Source organism: Rhinichthys klamathensis, unplaced genomic scaffold (assembly GCF_029890125.1).
Source record: "Rhinichthys klamathensis goyatoka isolate OS25496 unplaced genomic scaffold, OSU_Roscu_1.1 h1tg000021l_1, whole genome shotgun sequence".
In the NCBI taxonomy this organism is placed as follows: Eukaryota; Metazoa; Chordata; class Actinopteri; order Cypriniformes; family Leuciscidae; genus Rhinichthys; species Rhinichthys klamathensis.
In genome coordinates, this window is record NW_026606572.1 from 2,826,048 (window position 1) to 2,845,587 (window position 19,540).

The 19,540-nt window shown below is 39.5% G+C and overlaps 1 protein-coding gene across 2 annotated transcripts in view; it reads right to left on the reverse strand.

The window, feature by feature from the left end:
- thsd7ba (thrombospondin, type I, domain containing 7Ba) overlaps nucleotides 1-19,540 on the reverse strand; it is a 281,426-nt gene that overhangs the window by 37,076 nt on the left and 224,810 nt on the right. For both annotated transcript variants that reach the window (XM_056241724.1, XM_056241715.1), the window contains exons 15-16: nucleotides 14,554-14,820; nucleotides 14,126-14,304 (exon numbers count right to left, since the gene is read on the reverse strand). In XM_056241724.1, coding sequence (XP_056097699.1) covers nucleotides 14,126-14,304; nucleotides 14,554-14,820 — 446 coding nt within the window. The remainder of the gene's footprint in view (nucleotides 1-14,125; nucleotides 14,305-14,553; nucleotides 14,821-19,540) is intronic.

The window sequence follows — 19,540 nt, forward strand, 5'->3', positions numbered from 1 at the left end:
TACTCAAGCTTTAAAACAATATTTTAAGACGTAAATTTAACTCACAGCTGCCAATAAAATATCCGAGAAAAATTCAATGGGATGGGACAAGCTAAATGTGTTAACATTTACTCACCCTTATGTCGTATGACTTCTGTGTTTCTTGTAGAAGTGTGAGAGATTTGAGAGTGATGGCAGATGGCTAGATTTTCAGTCAAGAACAATTAATTTCCTTCTGTTCCTTGCACAAAGCTATTACAGCCTCTGAAGAGTTGAAATATAGCCTGACTTATATCGACTATAGTTTAATGGTGTTTGTTGGAGCTTGACAGTTTGATCATCACTGTATTTTTTTATCATATAGGAAAAAGCAGTGTAAACATTCTTAAACAAACTTTTTTTCCCACTCATGTCAAATTTAAAAAGTGTCAGTTAAGACATTTATAATGTTACAAAGGTTTTCTATAAAAAATTTTTTTTAAAAAGAATCCTAAAAAAAATATTCAAAAACTTACAGAAAATAGTAGCTTTAAAACCCCATAGCAAGCAGCCAGTGACAAGACATGGCAAGGAAAAAAAAAAAAACTCCTTAAGATGTTTAAATAGAATGAGGAAATGCCATTGCCCTCTATCAGGCACATACTTAAATAAATCTACACATGATCCATAGTCATGTAATCTTTTTGTAAATGAGGGTGAGTAAATGATGAACTCATTTTAAACTCTACGGAACGATCACATACAGTACAGGCAACATTGTCTTGACAGGAATCATTTCAGTATGGTGGATTATTCACAACCACCATCTTAATTATTTTCCATCCTCAGCCCAATAAATTCTTTAAAACTGGGAAATGTTCATAAACATGCAATTTTACTAGTAATTCATTTATTTAGACTCCACACACATTTTAAGTCATGATTAATATCTTTCATACTTTTATATTAGCCCTTAATTCACTGCGGATTCAAACACTAAGCAGCAGCTATTCATTCTAATACAGATTTCATTGGATTAACACTCAGAGTAAGATTTCTGACCTTTTTTTTCCAACAAGGGGATTCCGTGGCTATCAGATGACAAGTGTGCATTTATTATTTATATCTTCACGCAGTTCTCGTTTCGTTATTCTAATTAGTTGATAAAGTGATGGCTAACCTTTGTAACACAGCTAAACACTGCGGGCCATCTGGACTGCAGGAGGACTTTCACAAAGCTGGAAAGACTCCAAAAGCAAATTGAGCGCCACACCACCGGGGACCAAACAATATGCATAATCAGAACGACTGTGTGATGCAGAAGAACAAGAGTGTGAACACCGATCACATGAGTTTTACACATTTTTAAAAATCTTCAATCTTCAAAAATCTGCTCATCTTCTAAGCCTGCCGTTTCAATGTTTCCAGCTATAATCCGATCTGCTGTTGACTGGTTTTTGGTGTCTGTATTCATGTACAACTAAATACATATATACTTTCTCAAACAATATTTTCTCTATTTTTTCAATTCACTCCATGAAACGTCACGGTTACGTATGTAACCCTCGTTCCCTGAGTAGGGAACGGAGACTTTACGTCGGATGACGACGAATGGGGTTTCGCTTAGAAAGCCTATCAACTTCGAGTATTACAAAACGAGCCAATGGCAAAGAAATGCCATGGGTCAGCGGAATTTGCATGGCACAACTCCGCCCCACCCCACTGCTGGTGGTAGGGTACTCAAACCTGCCTCGTCCCGTCCAGGAGCCACACGTGGAGGTTCCAAAAATCGGGACGAGGGTGCCATAGGGTGCCCCGTCCCTGAGAAAGGAGGTCCTTCCTCAGAGGAATTGGCCAGGGAGGTGCTGTCGCGAGGAGTACGAGTTCGGAGAACCAGGTCCGGGTGGGCCAATGCGGCGCGACCAAAAGACATTGCATCCTCCTCTGTAGCTCCAAAGGAAACTCGCGGGACATCCGAAGATGGACCCGCGGGAATCCCCTGAACACTAACGGGCACCGTCACTGGAGGGGGAGGTGCGGGGCACGGACAAATAGTCGGCGCCTAGTTCCACAACCTCAGGTCACCCTGGCCACCAGCCGAAGTACTAGCTCTAGGTCTAGAGGAAGTAGATCGGGTGTGGATGAGGGGACTCTCACTCCTGCGAGATCATTGAGTCTCGACCGTAGTGACGCGATGGTCATGTTCCCATAGAGAGAACATGAGTCATCCACGAGCGCTGCTCTAGCGTGATCAATGCCCAAACACACTAGAGAGCGCTCGTGCCCATCAGAGTCGGACAGGAGTCTACCGCAACCAGAAGTGCACGGGCGAGGCATCTTTAAAAAGACGTGCCGCGTGAAAGCTCTTTTATGAGAGGAAACTCAGTGTTGAAGCGCCCAGGGAGAAACATACTCACTGGCAAACCACTGCACAGATAAGCAGGAAGTGTGCACTCACTGAGAGATCGCCGTCACACCAACACCAACACACAACACTCGTTTGTAAAAGCTGACAGTTCAGAGATGGCTTGTGGAGTGAAGAATAAACTTGGCTCCGAAGCGAAAACATATCTGCATATTGCCGGCGTCCTCCTTTTATACCCACGAGGTGGGACGGAGTTGCGCCATGCAAATTCCGCAGACCCATGGTATTTCTTTGCCATTGGCTCGTTTTGTAATACTCGAAGTTGATAGGCTTTCTAAGCGAAACCCCATTCGTCGTCATCCGACGTAACTCGGAGTGACAACGAAAGGGAACCACAGTTCCACCCAGGCCACCTGACTTAACGTCATGAACTTGAGAGGTTTGAGTTATTGCTGTGCCACCATATTTGATTTTGGGCTCTGTATACATATGTTGATCTATTATTTGATTTGATTTAAGAGTAAATATCTATTTAAGTTTCGCTGTGTACATCATACAAAGTGATCGAATTGCTTCAGAAGGCTACTGACTATGGCTATGTTCGGATTACAATGCGCGTTCTTGACGTGTCTTCCTTCTCCTGTGGCTCCAGAGTCAGCCAATGCCACAGATGATGGGAATGCAAACGGATAGCTTTCTACAGGTATTATAAACCTCCTTGGTGACATTGTGCGAAAACCACAGAAACAAATTCCACCTACCTTGGTTGTGTGGAAAAAATAAAGATTCGATGACGCTAATCTAATGCTCGCATTGTCACTCCGAGCAAGGAATCTTTCACCCTTTTATGCCTCCTCTTGTTGAAATGTGTGCTGATTACAAATGAGTCTAAGAGCAATTCAAGCTCACAGGATAAATAACAGCTCCTTTGGCATCAAACACATTTGAGAGAGATGTTGAGAAACGCTGTGGGCCGCTCATTAATGAAGTGAAGCAGCTTTTGCCCATATCAAAACATCAATCTCCAAAGACCTCTCTGCTAAACAAACCTCCAAGTCAACAATCTGGCAGGGAGTGTCAAAGCATAACATCTCTTTCACCTAGTCATTCCACTCAGCACAAATACAGTACATTTTCCCACAGTTGGAAATGCCAGATATACATGCAAAGCCTAAATGAAAAACATATTGATTTTGTTGTATTCGATAAAGGAAGCTGTGATTGTTTCAGCATGGGGGCAGAGCACTGCAGTTATGGCCATAACCGGCAGGCAGCAACACATTTTGCCCGAAATGCACTCGAAATCCGTGACACATATCATCATCTGTAAGTGGCTGAACTCTGCACCAATTATGGAGGCGGCAGTGTGGGGGAACGCAGCTTTTGTCTGCTTATTTCTACTCTTATTTCCAGTTAACAAAAGAAAATGTCACACACTTTTAACCGGTCAATCTCAAGAGCCTTTCTTTATATGAACCCCCAATCTGACATATTTATACAATCACACCAAGGGTGAACAGACTCCAGAAGACTCACTATAACAGACATCAGATTGAAGAGTCACTGTAATACTACAACAGACAACTGCTTTGTCATAGAAGTGCTACACACAACCCTTTTCATGAGACTATTTCTATCAGGGTTGGGCAAAATTCAGAATTTAAGAATGGGTTTCCTTTCAGTTTATGATTATGTTTTGGAACTGAATTGGCCACAACAAACAAGATGCTGAATATGATTTGGAATGACAAGAAGAGGAATTTACTGAATTCAACTCAAACTCAACACAGTCAGACAACAAAGAAATTTCAGTATAACATTCTGAAAAAGTTCATAAAAGTTCTTTAGTACAACATAATTATATCATTCATTTTGACAAATTACGCTCATGTCTTCCCTGATATGTAAATACACTTTTGTTCTGATTAGACTTGTTTCTCTAAACCAAGTTCAATAGTCAAAGTTGATGAACTATTTTGAATAGTTTGAATTTTGAAATAAACTGCATCAAGAGATGTCTATCAAATTCTTTTCAGGTAACTTTATAAAAAATAATACTATACATTCTATATTATAATTTATTAAATATAATAATATTAAATAAATAATATAACTTATTTATTTATAGTACCCTTCAAATCTTTGGGGTTGGTAAGATGTAATGCTTTTGAAAGTATCTTTTGCTCAGGAAGACATTTATTTGATACAGAAAAAACTAGAATATGTGAAATATCATATAATTTAAAAAATAAATTGACACGTGATCTTGCAGAAATCATTCTAATATACTGATTTGGTGCTCAAGAAACATTTAATATTATTATAAATGTTGAAAACAGTTGTGCTGCTTAATATTTTTGTGAAAACCGTGATTTTTTTTTTGTTGCGTTTTTTAACAGAAGGTTAAAATGACAACACATGAATATAATTAAAATATAATATTTGGTTTTCACAAATTTATGGTATAGTGTTCATGACTCAAAAATTTAAGTTTGGATTTTTTAATATAATGACATATTTCAGAATAAACATATTTATGTAATACAGCATACATTTCAATAGGTGCCATTTCTTATCTGTTCTATAATATTTTAAATGAAAAGGAGGAAATCAGTGTTATTTTAGATGGTCAGTCTCTTTGTTATAAAAAAAGTAAAACAAAACACACAGATGATTATTTGTATGAGCACCAGCTCAATATGTTCAAGACACAAAGCATTGCACCATGGTGCAGACAATAGGTAGAATTTGTGAACAAATCTAATTATAGTTATTACATGCTGTAATTTGATAAAAATCAGTGTGCAGAGAAGTACAATGTCTTTGTGAGGGTTTAACAAGACTTTCATCATATTTCCATATGCTGCAGTGCATATAATCTAAAATAGAGCAGTCACAGCATACAAAAGCATGACAACATGGTTTCTAAAAGTCTACTTTTGAGCTAAAGACGTGTTTCATTTAGGAGCTATGGGAGAGGCAGAAATGCTTTATAGGGAGATTGGTTTCTAAGCACAGATTTACAGAGGTTGTTAAATTATGCAAGGCTGGTGAACACAGCCTCATTTCATCAGTAGAACAGTCTGCCTCAGCGCACATGATGACTACCATATGGTACCCAGCTCTGAAGGTGGGCAAGAAGAATGTTCTTTACACAGAGAATCTAGCTCGAGCCCTACGCTGCGGGTAAAACAGACTTCAAACTGCAGTGGAGACGGCACCAGCCCTGAGGACGGCTGCATCTGTTGCATCCGATAGAAATATCACCATTTGCCACACTTAGTAATGAGGATCCTACACATAAATAGCCAGAGAGATAGTGATAACCAGGAAAAAAAAATTCAGACAGAAAATTACAAGTCACTAGCAATTCAGAAACATAGACTATTTCACACAAATGAGTACAAGCGAGTTAAATGAGGTTCATACTGCCAATGCATTGTAATGAAGTACATATCAATGTTACAGAAATGCTCACGAATCTTGTTCACGCATCAAAAAATAAAAGAAAAGAAAAAAAAGAAAGAAATGTCTGTCTAAAACCAAAGACAGCTGCCAAACAGCTGCCTGACCTAACAGAGCATTTGAATTTAAAGATTCCCTTTAAGGGGTTCAAACAGGCTTCCAAGGCCACGTCATGTCTGATAATCTATAACAAATTCGAGAGACAACCAAGTGAATATTAAACCACTATAATACTTGTATTTTGATTGAAAAAGAATCATAGGTTGAAATAAACCTGACATTTATGAAAGACTTACGCCTAATTCTTTGAGATATAAAAGCCCATTTAAATCATGCCAACTCTAAGAATAGTTTAAGCATGTTATTGAATATGGCAATTTTAATGTATTTGGTCGTGGCAGACTAGACCTACTGCAGCTGCAGAGCAAGTATGGTCTTGCTACTGCTAATAGATACACAGACATGCTGATGTGAGCGTGTAAGATATGTTGCTACTGCATAAATAGACATACACAAATCCCGTAGCAGATCTAGGCAGGTGGAGCTGGGGGAGGTAGAGTGTTTCAGAGTGCTGCTGGACTAGCTTACAGCAAACAATGATCAAGACTATTTAAATGTTCAAGGAATATCATTGGCTGCAGGATCAGCAGAGGCCAATCAGCTTGTGCCATGTGGTAATGATGTGATTTCTGAACAGATGTGATTGCAGATGACTGAACTATACATAAACACACATACAGTACATACTAAGCGTGTCACGATTTCGATTTTAAATCGAAATCGACTGAAATTAATTCACAATCTCGAACTTCGAATTAAAAAATGGAATCGTCGATGCTGCCACGCCCCCATGTCACGTCCTGTCGGCGTGCCAAGCGGAAAAAAAACACGTGTGTTGAAGTGCTGCGAGTCTATGGTCAACCTCCTCTAACTCCTCCTTCAAAAGATAGCATGGCAACTGCAGATGCAGGAGACCCATCGACAGAACTTGAACCCCCTCCTCTTTCATTGAAGTCGCAGGTGTGGAAGTTTTTTGGATTTCCAGTGAGTTATGTTAACAACGTTCACGCTTCAAAAAAGCCACAGTTTGCAGACATCCCAAGTCTCGCGGAAGTTCCGGGAGGGACCCGCATATTGATAGCGGCTCCCTGATGCATGCAAATTAGTTAAAATCTCCCGGAATCTAGAGTGAGCGAGCAAGAGCGCGCATGAGAGACAGAAAAAACAGTGCTCCAAACCGTATTGCGCGCACGGCAGAGAGGGAGAGAGCGAGAGACCTTGCGTGTGTGCCTCATGAAGCGCATGTAAGACAGAGAGCATCCTGATTGGCCGGTTTCGGCTTTAAACAAAATAAATGTAAAAATCGAGAATCGAATCGAACCGTGACCTTGTAATCGAATCGAGGATTTGGAGAATCGTGACACCCCTAGTACATATACCCATATAGCATATATATAGCACAAATCTGCAAAACAGACGTTGTCTCAAGCACACCTGATGCAACTAATCGAGGGCTTCATTAGTTGCACCAGGTGTGCTTGAGCTAAAACATATGAAATATCTGAACTGGTTAGGTTTGTTGAGTGTCACATTTGACTGCATGTTATAAATATGGCTGGAAAAATATAGAAAGATATCACCACCCTTCACAAACAAGAAACATGATACAAACAGAGCGCAGGCATTAAAGGGATAGTTCACCTAAAAATGAAAATTACCCCATGATTTACTCACCCTCAAGCCATCCTAAGTGTATATGACATTCTTCTTTCAGACGAATACAATCAGAGTTATATTAACTGTGAATGGTCGTTTCTGTTTTGAAGTCCATCAAAGTGCACCCATCCATGATAAAAGTGCTCCACACGGCTCTGGGAGGTTAATAAAGGCCTTCTGAAGTGAAGCGATGCGTTTGTGTAAGAAAAATATCCATATTTAAAATTTTATCGACTAAAATAACTAGCTTCCGGCAGACGGCCTACACAAGTCGACTTACGGCAAAAGAGTAACACTTGATGATGTATAACGTAGGATGTAGGAGTAGCGTACGCTTTGACGCCTCTCGCAGTTCAAACAAACAGGGCTGGGCAACAAACTCAAGCTCCTCCAACATTTCTCTTTAAAAATTGTCGTTTTAGACTTCTAATTCGTGACTGGTGTTTTGTTTTGATCTATCCTCTGCGCTTCCGCGTTCGTCATTACGTTGTGCGTCAGGTCAAGGGTTACTCTATCGCACTTTGCATCCATCCATGGCCGTCAGCTTTTTTAGTATGTGGAGTTTTTAATATGGATATTTTTCTTACAAAGAAAAGTGTCAAAAGTGCACACTTCCCATACTCAAAATCGAAGATTCCTGTGAAATGAAGAGAAATAATTTTCAAGACCAGAATTCCTTTGGGACCATCACAATTTATTCCCTATACAAAAGCAGGTGAGCTCTGCTTCAATAATATTGAAGCATTTAAGGTGTGTGTGTGTATCAATCAGTAGCTCCCTCTCCCTCCAAGCTCCAAACAAAGTGTGGAGAACAGAGCTGCGGGTAATTGGGGAGTTTCACTCGCCCACAAGCATCTTCCCATTGTTTTCTTCACTTTGCATCAGAACTAGGAAAACAGTGGAAGGTCAAATCACTGCTCTTGTTTGTCTTCGAATGGGCATCACCACCAACAGCCACACAATGTGGCATTTTATCTCTCTAGGTGGGTCCGACGATGAACTGTAGAAGAGTGTGTCGAACTGCTCGCGAACGCTTGCCTCTGACGTGTTCTTTTTAGTTTAGCGCTCAGGACCGTCGTGCGTCATCAACAATCGATGGCCCATAGTACAAAAAAGCTGAAAAAAAGTAGTGATCGCGCTTTTTGATTTTTCTTAATCATGAAAGCGTTTCAGGTATTTTTAACCAAGCGCCTTAATATAAGGAGGGGTATTGACATCATATCTAGCCGGAGATCCTTTTAACCCCCTAGAGCCGTGTGGAGCACTTTTATAATGGATGAATGCACTTCGATGGACTTCAAACAGAAACTGCCATTCACTGCTATTATAAAGCTCGGAAGGGCAGGACATTTTTTAATATAACTCCGATTGTATTCGTCTGAAAAAAGAATGTCATATACACCTAGGATGGCTTGAGGGTGAGTAAATCATGGGGTAATTTTCATTTATGGGTGAACTATCCCTTTAAATGTTCCTAGAGACACCGTTGGAAGCATAGTTTGCAAGTCCAAAGTTAATGAAACAGTGGTTACACTACCTAAACGTAGCAGAAAGAGGAAGCTATCAACGGCTGCAACCAGATTATTGAGAAGGCAGGTTCAGAAAAACCCTTGAGTGACTGCAAAAGACCTGCATCAAGAATTGGTAGCAACAGACACTGAGGTTTCAGCTTGCACAGTAAGGCGCATTTCCATGCCAGAACTCCAAGACGTACACTACTACTGACCCAAAAGCACAAGAAAAGTTGGCTCCAATTGGCTCAAAATCATATAAATAAGCTACATAAGTTTTGGCAGTCTGTTCTGTGGAGCGATGAAACAACTTTTCGACCCAATGGATCTGCCGTATGTCTGGAGGAAGAAGAATGAAGCATATGGTGAAAAGAACACTCTGTCTACAGTGAAGCATGGTGGGCTCGGTGATGCTCTGGGGGTGCTTTGCATCCTCTGGCACTGGAAACCTGCAGCGTGTTGAAGGCAAGATGGATTCATTGAAGTATCAGGAAATCCTAGGAGAAAATGTCATGCCGTCAGTGAGGATGCTGAAGCTTGGGCGACGATGAACCGTCCAACAGGACAATTATCCCAAGCACACCTCCAATTCAACCAAGGCTTGGTTGCAGAGGAAGTCCTGAAAAGATTCTACAGTGGCCATCACAGTCACCTGACTTGAACCCCATAGAAAATCTCTGGTGGGATTTGAAGGCGGCAGTTGCAGCATCCAAACCCAAGAATATTACTGAACTGGAGGCAATGGACTTAGATTCCTCAGAAACGCTGCCAGAATCTGGTATATCTGGTAATGCATCTTGTTTGCATCAGCAGGTCATAACAGCAAAATGGTGTTCTACTAAGTACTAAAGATGCTTGCCATGAAGGGGTTGAATAATTTTGAGACTGCAGAAGGGTAAATTTGGGGAAACCACTTGAAACATTGGTACTTTTGTTTCATTTGTTCATTGTAAACAGCTGAAAGTCTGTAATTTTTGCCAATAAACCTGATTTGCAATGGGGGTTGAATAATTTCTAATATATATATATACATATATATATATATATATTATTATTATTGTGCTCCATGACATGAGAGTAAGTATATGTTGACATCCTTATAACACAATTGTTTAAGGTGGTCATGCAGAATCAGGAGCATGTGGCCACATAGTTAAATCTTAAGATCAGTAGTAAGACACAGCGAATGGATGACATCCCTCCACACACAACCTCCTCCCGTTCCTGTCACAGCGGCTGATCATCTGTACAGCAAGAGTAGGCGAGATAAGAATATCAATCTCATCTCTGCCGAGTGACTCACTGTGGGGAACGGTGTAAGAGGAAACATCTGGAGAAGGTCACGCATCATCCCGTCTCCCATTGGCGCGGCTGACTGCAGACAATCACAGGGCAAAGATGCTCAGAATCATCAGCATTTATCGGCATAATGAGACAGAACGCTACATGTCCTTGTTTGACGTTGGGTAAGCTGTTCCATTACTGAAATAAGCTCTTCTCCCAGCAAGGTGAAAGGAAACAGGTAAAACTAAAGCGTTGGGTGCTCACTAGTCTCAGACCCATGGACCGTTAGCTAAACGTCTGATGCATAAGGCACACAAAATTGGAAACACTTCAGGAGTTTCAAAGTCGTCTTCTGATTTATTGAATTCTTCAGGATTTCCTGGAGACGTGTGTGTGTGTCACATTCTTTAACGGTCCACCAGGAAACAAATTCGTCATGATGCCAAACCCCCTCATGGAAGAAGAAAGCAGTTGTGTTTACAACTGTGACAACGAGCACTTATCAGTATCAACTAAATGCTGCATGTGAAGTATATGAAGTTAATGGCATACATTCTTTAAAATACGTCCATGAGTTTTACACTCCGGTCTGTTATTGAAAGGACATCTACTTTATATCTTCGAGCCCCTAAACATCATGCTGAACAAAACAAACTCTGATTGGTTGCTTTACATGGGCCTCTTGGGCAGTCCTTGGCCAATGGAAGCTGTTATGGAGTCTGTGAGAGACAGACAGCGAGCACTACAGCCCTACACTGGTGTTATCGCCATATAGGGCGAGTGTCTCAGACAGCCAATCAATAGATAAGTGGTGGAAAGACAGTTCTGGTCTTGAACACGGTCAGCTGTTTACTAGTCCGAGAGGGAGCTGGAACAATCTAGTGATTGTGACAGGCCTCTCAGAGCCTGTAATACCTGAAAGTCTAAATAATGAATGAATGCAGAGCGCTGCCCTGCTCTTTGACTCACGGCAGAAAGCCACACTGGGGAAAGTGAGGATTGCTTGTTAAAGGTAGAGGCCAGACAGCCAGAGACAGATTATCAAAGACACATAACAAGCTAAAGCCCACAAGGAACGTGGCGTGTTAACAAAATTTCCTTACCTAGTCCTGCTCCAAACAATTTACTTTAAAGAGAACATAACATCAAAGCCCAGACGTGGTCTGATCTGCAGCAAAAAAATGCATTTGATGTCACAATAGTGAAATGTCAAGTAAAGTGTTGATAGCACACACACCAGATTTTTTAGGAAAATGTTAGCCAGTCTTGAATTGCACTTTGAATGATTTGAGAGCGCTGCTCCGATCCATAAACTCCACTAATAAGGTTTTCGATTATTCCAGGACCAGTAATTTCAACACAAAGACATTCACTCTGCTTTTCTTACACACCCTGTATTACTCTCTGGCCATTAGAAAAGGAAAATCTCAGGTGCTAGGAGGGGAAAGTTCAGAAAAACAAATAAAATAAAACAAATAATAAACAAAATGTATATATAATGAATACAATTATAATATATGTTAATATATGTATATATTAATATACAAATTTTGTCTTGATAATATCATGCACAAAATGTGATCATGACAGGGGCCCATGGCATCAAAAAGTTTGTCAATTCATGTCCTAGACAGGGATCAGATTTAGAGATGCACAACATTTTAGCCATCAAAAATTTCTAATCAAAAATCTCACTTCTAGAGATGAACAATGACCTGCCTGAGAATTTGAAAAGAAATTGCTACGCTAAGATCTGATAACAGCATCATTTACAACTATAAAAATGAAATGAAAAATCAACACATGAAACAATCCCAGTTTAATTAGATTTAACGTACATGATGAGTGATGGATGATATTAGTGCAAGAAAGGTAATGCATGCAGCTGTTAGAACACGTGCACTTCTCTGAGTCTTGTGGATAAATCCAGATACGTAAGCACAACCGCACAAAAAAAAAAGCTGAAGTCTAGAGAAGCATAATGTGGACAAAATTCCACAACAATGGCTTATCAGTTGTGCATTAAATAGTTTATTGCCACATTACTAGTGATTCAAAGATAATATTTTGTTGCACACAAGTGCCACAAATAGTGACAAGATACTTCAAACAAAAATAATCTCATTGAACACATATTCTCACAAATATTTCTCAACAGTTTCTTTCAAAAGGCTCATTTAAAATTGACAATTTTGTGCATCACTATTCAGATAAATAGAGATTTGTGCTGCTTCATCAAGGTCATGGGTTCTATTCCCAAGGAATGCAAAAACTGATCAAATGCTATCTTGAATGCAGTGTCACTTTGGATAAAAGTGTTTGTTAAATGCATAAAATTGTAAAGAAAATACGTAGTCTCATCTAACGTTTCAGAATCTGAATAGATCCAATAAATAAATGTGCTCAGATATACCAAGATACCAAAATCTGCAATCAAAATTCAGAGATTTCAATATGAACACCAACATTTCCCATCAAACCCTTCTGAGAACTCCATTAAGTCTTCTGAGATATGAAAGGGCAGCCTCAGAGTGATACAATTTTCCTCAAACTCAAACACACCCACATGAATCCACTGTGGCTTTGGTGGGGACTTTCTTACTACGCTTATAAATAAATTTCCATCCCCACACCTTCACAGTGGGGGCCGCTTCAAATACGTCCAGCTGCAGAGCCTGTCTGCCAAGTTCACAGAGCGGCCGTTTGCAAAATGTCAACATTGAGAGTCCATCCCTCCAAAAGATTGGAGGGGGCATTAGCCAAGGCAAACTCTGCTTTTAGCGGAGGGGTATTTTGAGTCCCCTTAAACAGTGGGTCCATAAAAGTTGTTAGTAGGCACTTAACCATCTGTACACACAGCCGCAAAAGAATGCATTAGAATATTTTTCACGCACACTGCCTCATCTGCATATTGACCTCTAGAAACCAGTGTGTCCTCTACAGCCTATTCCAGCACACACAGCACATATATAATATCATTCCCCTTTAAAGTACGACCCATCTGGGAACAAGCTGTCGCAAATGTACTCATAGATGAATGTACCTTCTCATGCTGTTCTTTCTTTTTTGCAGATGTGGTGAAATCTAATTCAGAAGACTTAAACAATTGTCTTAATCATGCATAAAGCACATGACTAATGACCAAATAAGCATTTCCATCATCGAGATCAAGAATGAACAATATGTGACCCATATGCGTGCTTTGGCAAGACAAAGACCGAAATGAGAAGCTGGCAGAGTTGCACATGCTCAACAGCGTTTAACAGAACACTTGTACAAACTGTCCTAACTAGCTGATGGTAAAAGGAGGAGAGGAGAGACACGGAAAGACAACCTGCGCTAATGGGCATGTTTTTCTGCGAAGAGAACAAATCTACAGCAATCAGGAAGAGTGTTTTACACAGACACTTGTTAGCACCTTTGTGCCGTCTCGCTGCGAGAGAGGAACTATTTAAAGGACGAGGAGATAGTGTTTGTTCATACTTTAGCTTTGAGGCTGAAATACGTTTGGTAAACTGCACTTAATGAAGAGGCATGCATTAACCGGTGAAATGGTAATGAGTTGAATGTTAACTGTGCTGAAAATGCAAAATGTATCTCTAGGCGGCTTAGATATATTCCATTGGGGATATTTCAGGCATTCAATAAAAACGGATGCGTTAAAGGCCCTAAATGAAACAGTTTACATGAGCGATTATCTGAATCATGATGCCTGCGATCATAGACCCTTAATGGTTCTCATTACTCGCTTCTCACTGACGATCAACCATATGGTGGTGGAAGCCCACAGAGAGACTAGTTTCCCTATTGGGACTGCACATCTCACCTGATTCTTCAGGTCTAGTTTGGGGCATGGCCGCCCACCGTTGAACGGCTTCTCCCGAAGCCATTTGGACCTGATTTTCAGCCCGCTGCCGCAGGAGGCACTGCAGGCCGACCACGGCGACCAGTCACTCAGCTTACAGTCCAAAGGGCAGGGCATGTGGCAGACCTCTTCCACCAGACCTGCGAAAGAGCATGTTGAGCAATCAGAGCAGCCAAACCCCTGCCATTCACCATACCACTAACAATGTTAGCGGAAACATCTGGTTGCCGATGCTGAGACCTTGTCTAATTTACACTGACAGTTCAGGGCACCCCACAGCTTCCTATTTGACTAATGAATGCTCGCCTTTCCAGCAGAGACAAATTACTTAGCTCTTTACTGAGAGAGAGAGAAAGAGAGGAAAAGAAGATAGAAACAAGTAGACAAACCTGATTCGCTGCAGAGTTCTGGGCTAACCAAGTGGGCTTCATGGTCCAGACAGGCCACGGCACGATAACGCAATCCCTGACCACAGTCACGTGCCTCTCGGCGACCCCTCCAACCCTGGAGGGATCCTTGCACCGGGGTCTCAGACAGGACACAAGATGACCAGTTACCATACGGCTGAGAAACAAACTCCTCGCACGGACAGGGCTCGGACTCTACCAGAGGGTACAAGTCTTCCTTCAGACACCGGTCCTGTTTCCGGCTCCGACCTGAAAATAGTGACAAAATGGAGAGCCAGAAAGAAAGAAGAAAAAATAAAGAGGAATCAATAAATAACAGAGTAGTCATCAGAATTTTTGGTGCTATTCAGACTGCACTCTGGAAACTCATGTGTGTAATGTACTTATCTGTCTATGAAAATTATTAAAACATTAATGATGTCTGGATAACTGGACCATTACTCATTCTGCTGTCAAATGTGGACTGCAAACATCCCCAGGGAACGATTAGAGAACTATTCTGAGTAGACTGAAATGGAAACGCTCAGTGACAAGAGCAAGACAGAATCATTTCTTCAAGCAAACATGCCATTCTTTCAGCACACTTTATATGATGGATCAGGGGTGTCCAATCCTGCTCCTAGAGAGCCACTATTGAGCAGAGTTCAGCTCCAACCTTAAATGACACCTGAAGAAACGAATCAAGGTCTTCAGGGTTAATAGAAACTTCCAGGCAGGTGTGTTGGAGCTGGGACGTTGCACTGTCTGCAGGATGTTGGCCCCTCCAAGATTGGTTACCCCTGTGATAGAGGATCAGTTCTGGAGTAACTGATGAATGGATTGTCAAGATCAGAATTCCATTTGGCATGGATATGGTTCTGAATGACATTTTATCAGTGTTCAAATTGTGTTTGTCTTTATTTTAGGATTGCTTTTACTTGATTTGTTTCTCTATTGTTGTTTTTGGTTATCTGACTTTTGTTATATTTACAGTGTAATGTCTAGTGTAATGTCTTATTGTTGTGTTTGTCTTTGTGTAAAGCTTTTATGTAAAGCGCCTTGAGAAAATAACTTTTAAAGGTGCTACATTAAGTAGATTCATTATTTATTATTATGACTTTGGAGGGTACCAACCCTGCTTAGAATGTATTAAAAGATTCAAGAGCAGCACACTTCCAAACCCACAAGACTTTTGTTTGTCTTCAAAAAAATGAAGATATTTATAATGAAACTTGAGAGATTCCTGTCCCTCCATTCAAACAAAACTTGGCCCCACTTTATATTAAGTGGCTTTAAGTACTATGTACTTACATCTAAAAATAAGTACAATGTACTTATTGTGTTCATGTTGTATTGTAAAACACATTGCTGCTATTGAGGTGTGACACGGGTAAGGTTAGAGACAGGTGTGGTGGTATGGGTAGGTTTAAGGGTGGGTTAAGGTGTAAAGGAAGGGTCAACAATTTAATTACAAATGTAATTACATAATTTAATTACAAATGTAATTACATAATTTAATTACAAATGTAATTACATAATTTAATTACAAATGTAATTACATAAATTAACTACAGATGTAATTACATGCAGGTATTTTAAAATATAAGTACAATGTAAAAACATGTATGTACACAATAAGTCCATTGTATCAAATTATTAATTTCAATGTTAGTACATTTAAAGCCAATTAATATAAAGTGGGACTGTTTATCAAATACAGCAAATGGAAGCTTAGCCGTACTTTCTTGACTTTCTTGACATTGGTTCTTGTGAATACTCAAAACGTGTTTGCATGACAATTTCAATGGGGAGAAAGAAATCTGCCAGGATTCATTGATCATTGGTTTCAAACATGAAGGAAATTCTCATGGGTTTGGAATAACATGAGGGTGCATACATGATGCCAAACGTTTTTTTTTCTTTGGGTGAACTAATAACCCTTTCATTAAGTGTTAGACTTACCCGCTTGTGTTTTATTCATGTTTAGCAACAAAGGTAACGTAGTACATAACTCAAGATTATGAATTGCAAAAAAATCATATAAATAAATAAATAATAATAAAATAAATCTGATAATAAATATAAATAAATGAATGAATGAATGAATAAATGAATAAATAAATGTGAAGACAAGGATGGGTGGTGTCAGTCGCATTCTAAACAACTTACAAAACATAAGAACAGTTAGCTCATGAGGACCCATATTTAGGACAGATCTGGGTCGAGTCCCAATTCCAACTCCTCCCCACCTACTCTTACCTTCCCGTCTATACTCTAAATCAAAATGTCCAAAAAAAAAGTGTGCGTTTAGAACTTTCACTGATGAAAAGTACAAACAAGTCAATTAAAAATTAAACATCTAAACAAGATAAACAACATTAGGAATCAATAATCCCACAATATGTTTAACAATTCATTGAAGAACATTTATTAGGTGTTCAAGCACGAAGTGCTGAAAACCTATTGTAATTACTATTTGAAAAAAAAATTCCCCTAAAACGCATCGTGCAGCCCAAACCGTAAGGCCTAGAGACTTGAAACTCGGCCAGATGGTAGGCCTCAATTTGGGGACAACCTATCAGAGTATGACCGAGATTGGCCCATAGGTGGCGCTACAGCACCCAAAAGTACTAAATTGTGCATAACTCCTAGACCGTTTGACTTAGAATCAAGGTCTTTACACCACTGTGATCCTTGGCTCAAGACATAGGTGGCGCTATAACTGTTAAAAAGCTTTAAAACCATATATTTCCTATGGTAAATTGCCTGTATTGGCTGTAAATTGTGTTTTCCATCTATGATCATATAATGTTCATATCATACTGTTCAAAACCAATGCAGTACAATTCTCTAGAGTCTCTAGATCAATAATTATCAGAAAAAGTTGAACTTCTGCATTTGGATGGCTATAATAGGGTCACTTCAATATGTAGCCTTGACCAAGTGTCCCTGAAAGCCTTTATCTCTTCAATAAATGCTCAGATCTTCTTAAAAACAAGAAAGAACATGTGACACATGACTCTAAATAATCATGAAAATTTTCAGACAGATCGGACAAAATATGCCTCTATAACAGTTAAAAATGTGAAAATTATATGAACAATGGCATATTAAGCCAATAAGTGGTATTCTACTGCCCACTGCTGTTTAAAATAGTCATTTTGTCATGCTACTAACTAATATTATTCTATAATTCTTATTTAGACTTTATAAAATCACTATTTTAACATTGTCACATGTCTGTCCTGTCTTGTGATGCACATGGGTGTTTTGTTATTTTGAGCCATGTGCTCTTGTCATTGTTTGATCCCTCCCCCTTGTTATCTGGTTATTGGTTTATTTGTTCCACCTGTCAGCCTCGTTACCCTCCTTTGTTTGCCTCCCTATTTAGTCTTCCTGTGTTTGTTGTCCTGTGCTCGTTCGTTGTTTATGTTACTTGGGATTTTGAGTTGTGTGTTGTTCTGTTCCTGCCATGTCGTGTTTCTGGATTTAGCAATTAGTTTATCAACCTGGATTTCCTTTGTTTGATTTATGTTTTACTTAATTAAAGGCTTTCACCTCTGCATTTGAGTCCTCGCTCCATTCTCCGCAACGCACCCGTGACAAACATTTGCACTCACATTTAGTCAAAATTCATCTATTGAAGTATACTGACTATTGTAGCACATTGAGAAATGTGAATCCTGAAGGAGACTTGCAGTAAACATTTTGTTTTTCCATCACATAGTTCAAATGTGTGTATGTACAACAGAATATGCGTGTGTTGTCCTAGATTTCTGAATAAATGCTGAATAATCTTATAAATAGTTTACAAAGACATTATGTGAAATGCTTATAGACCATTAAAGTATATTTTCATAATGACACATCCCAATAACATTGAAAAACAACAACAACAACAACATTTGTCTTTGTGTGTGTTTGTGTGTGTGTGTGTGTGTGTGTGTGTGAGCAAATGTCTACATATGAGTGCAAAAGCACCTGTGAAAACACTTTATTAATAAGTAGAATGGCCAGCAGAGGGCAGCAGAAGACCACTTATTGGCTCAGTCTCATTTTGACAAACTTGATTTTCACCAGTATTCTGCACTAAAGCAAACCAGTTTTTCCATGTTAACTATTATAACACAATCATTTTTTGTCAGAGTTTATCACTTCATTTTTATTGACACTTCACATCAATGCAGCAATGTGGTAAATCATAGTAAAAATACTATTACATGGTGTATCATGGCAAATCATGCTAGCAATGTGATGAATCATGGTAAATCATGCTACAATCCTGGTAAATCATTCTAGAATGTGGTATATCATGGTAAATCATCCTCTAACATGGTCTATTCCATCTATGATGTCAGTGGTTAAATGCTTGCTACATAAAACTTAATGTCTTTTGATGCTTTTGAGCTTAACGGCCTTAACTGCTTTAATTGCTTGAACACCGCTAAATGCTGCTTGCAGCTTTAATTAATTAATTTATGTTTGTTGTTGTTGTTGTTGTGGTAGGGGGTTGGGTTCCCTTATGTATTGGGATGCCACAGCCAATATGAGAACTGCATCAACCAAAAGAAGCTCCCTTTCTCTCTCCTACATTCTTTATTTTTATTTGTACAAACATAGACCCGAAGTACTGCCATGTCCAGTGGACCATATACATCTAATTTATCTAATGAGGAGAGAAATGGATAGATTTCACACCATAAAGGCTTCTGTTTAAGTGGCTATTAGTTCCTCTTTGCACACTTCACTTCCTGGAACATTTCAAATTAGTCATGTCCATTAGACATGATGAATATTATTAGGTTATATAAATAAAAGGATCTGTCCATGAGGAGAGATGCTCCTTTCAGACATGCTGTCACTGAAACTACAGACCTGCATTCAACAGTGGTCTCAAACCTGTCAAGAAAGATAAACTCAGCCTGTCAAACCTGTGGGCCGCACTGGACAATAATGCATAGTCAGGCTAAAGACCTGTGAAAAATGATGC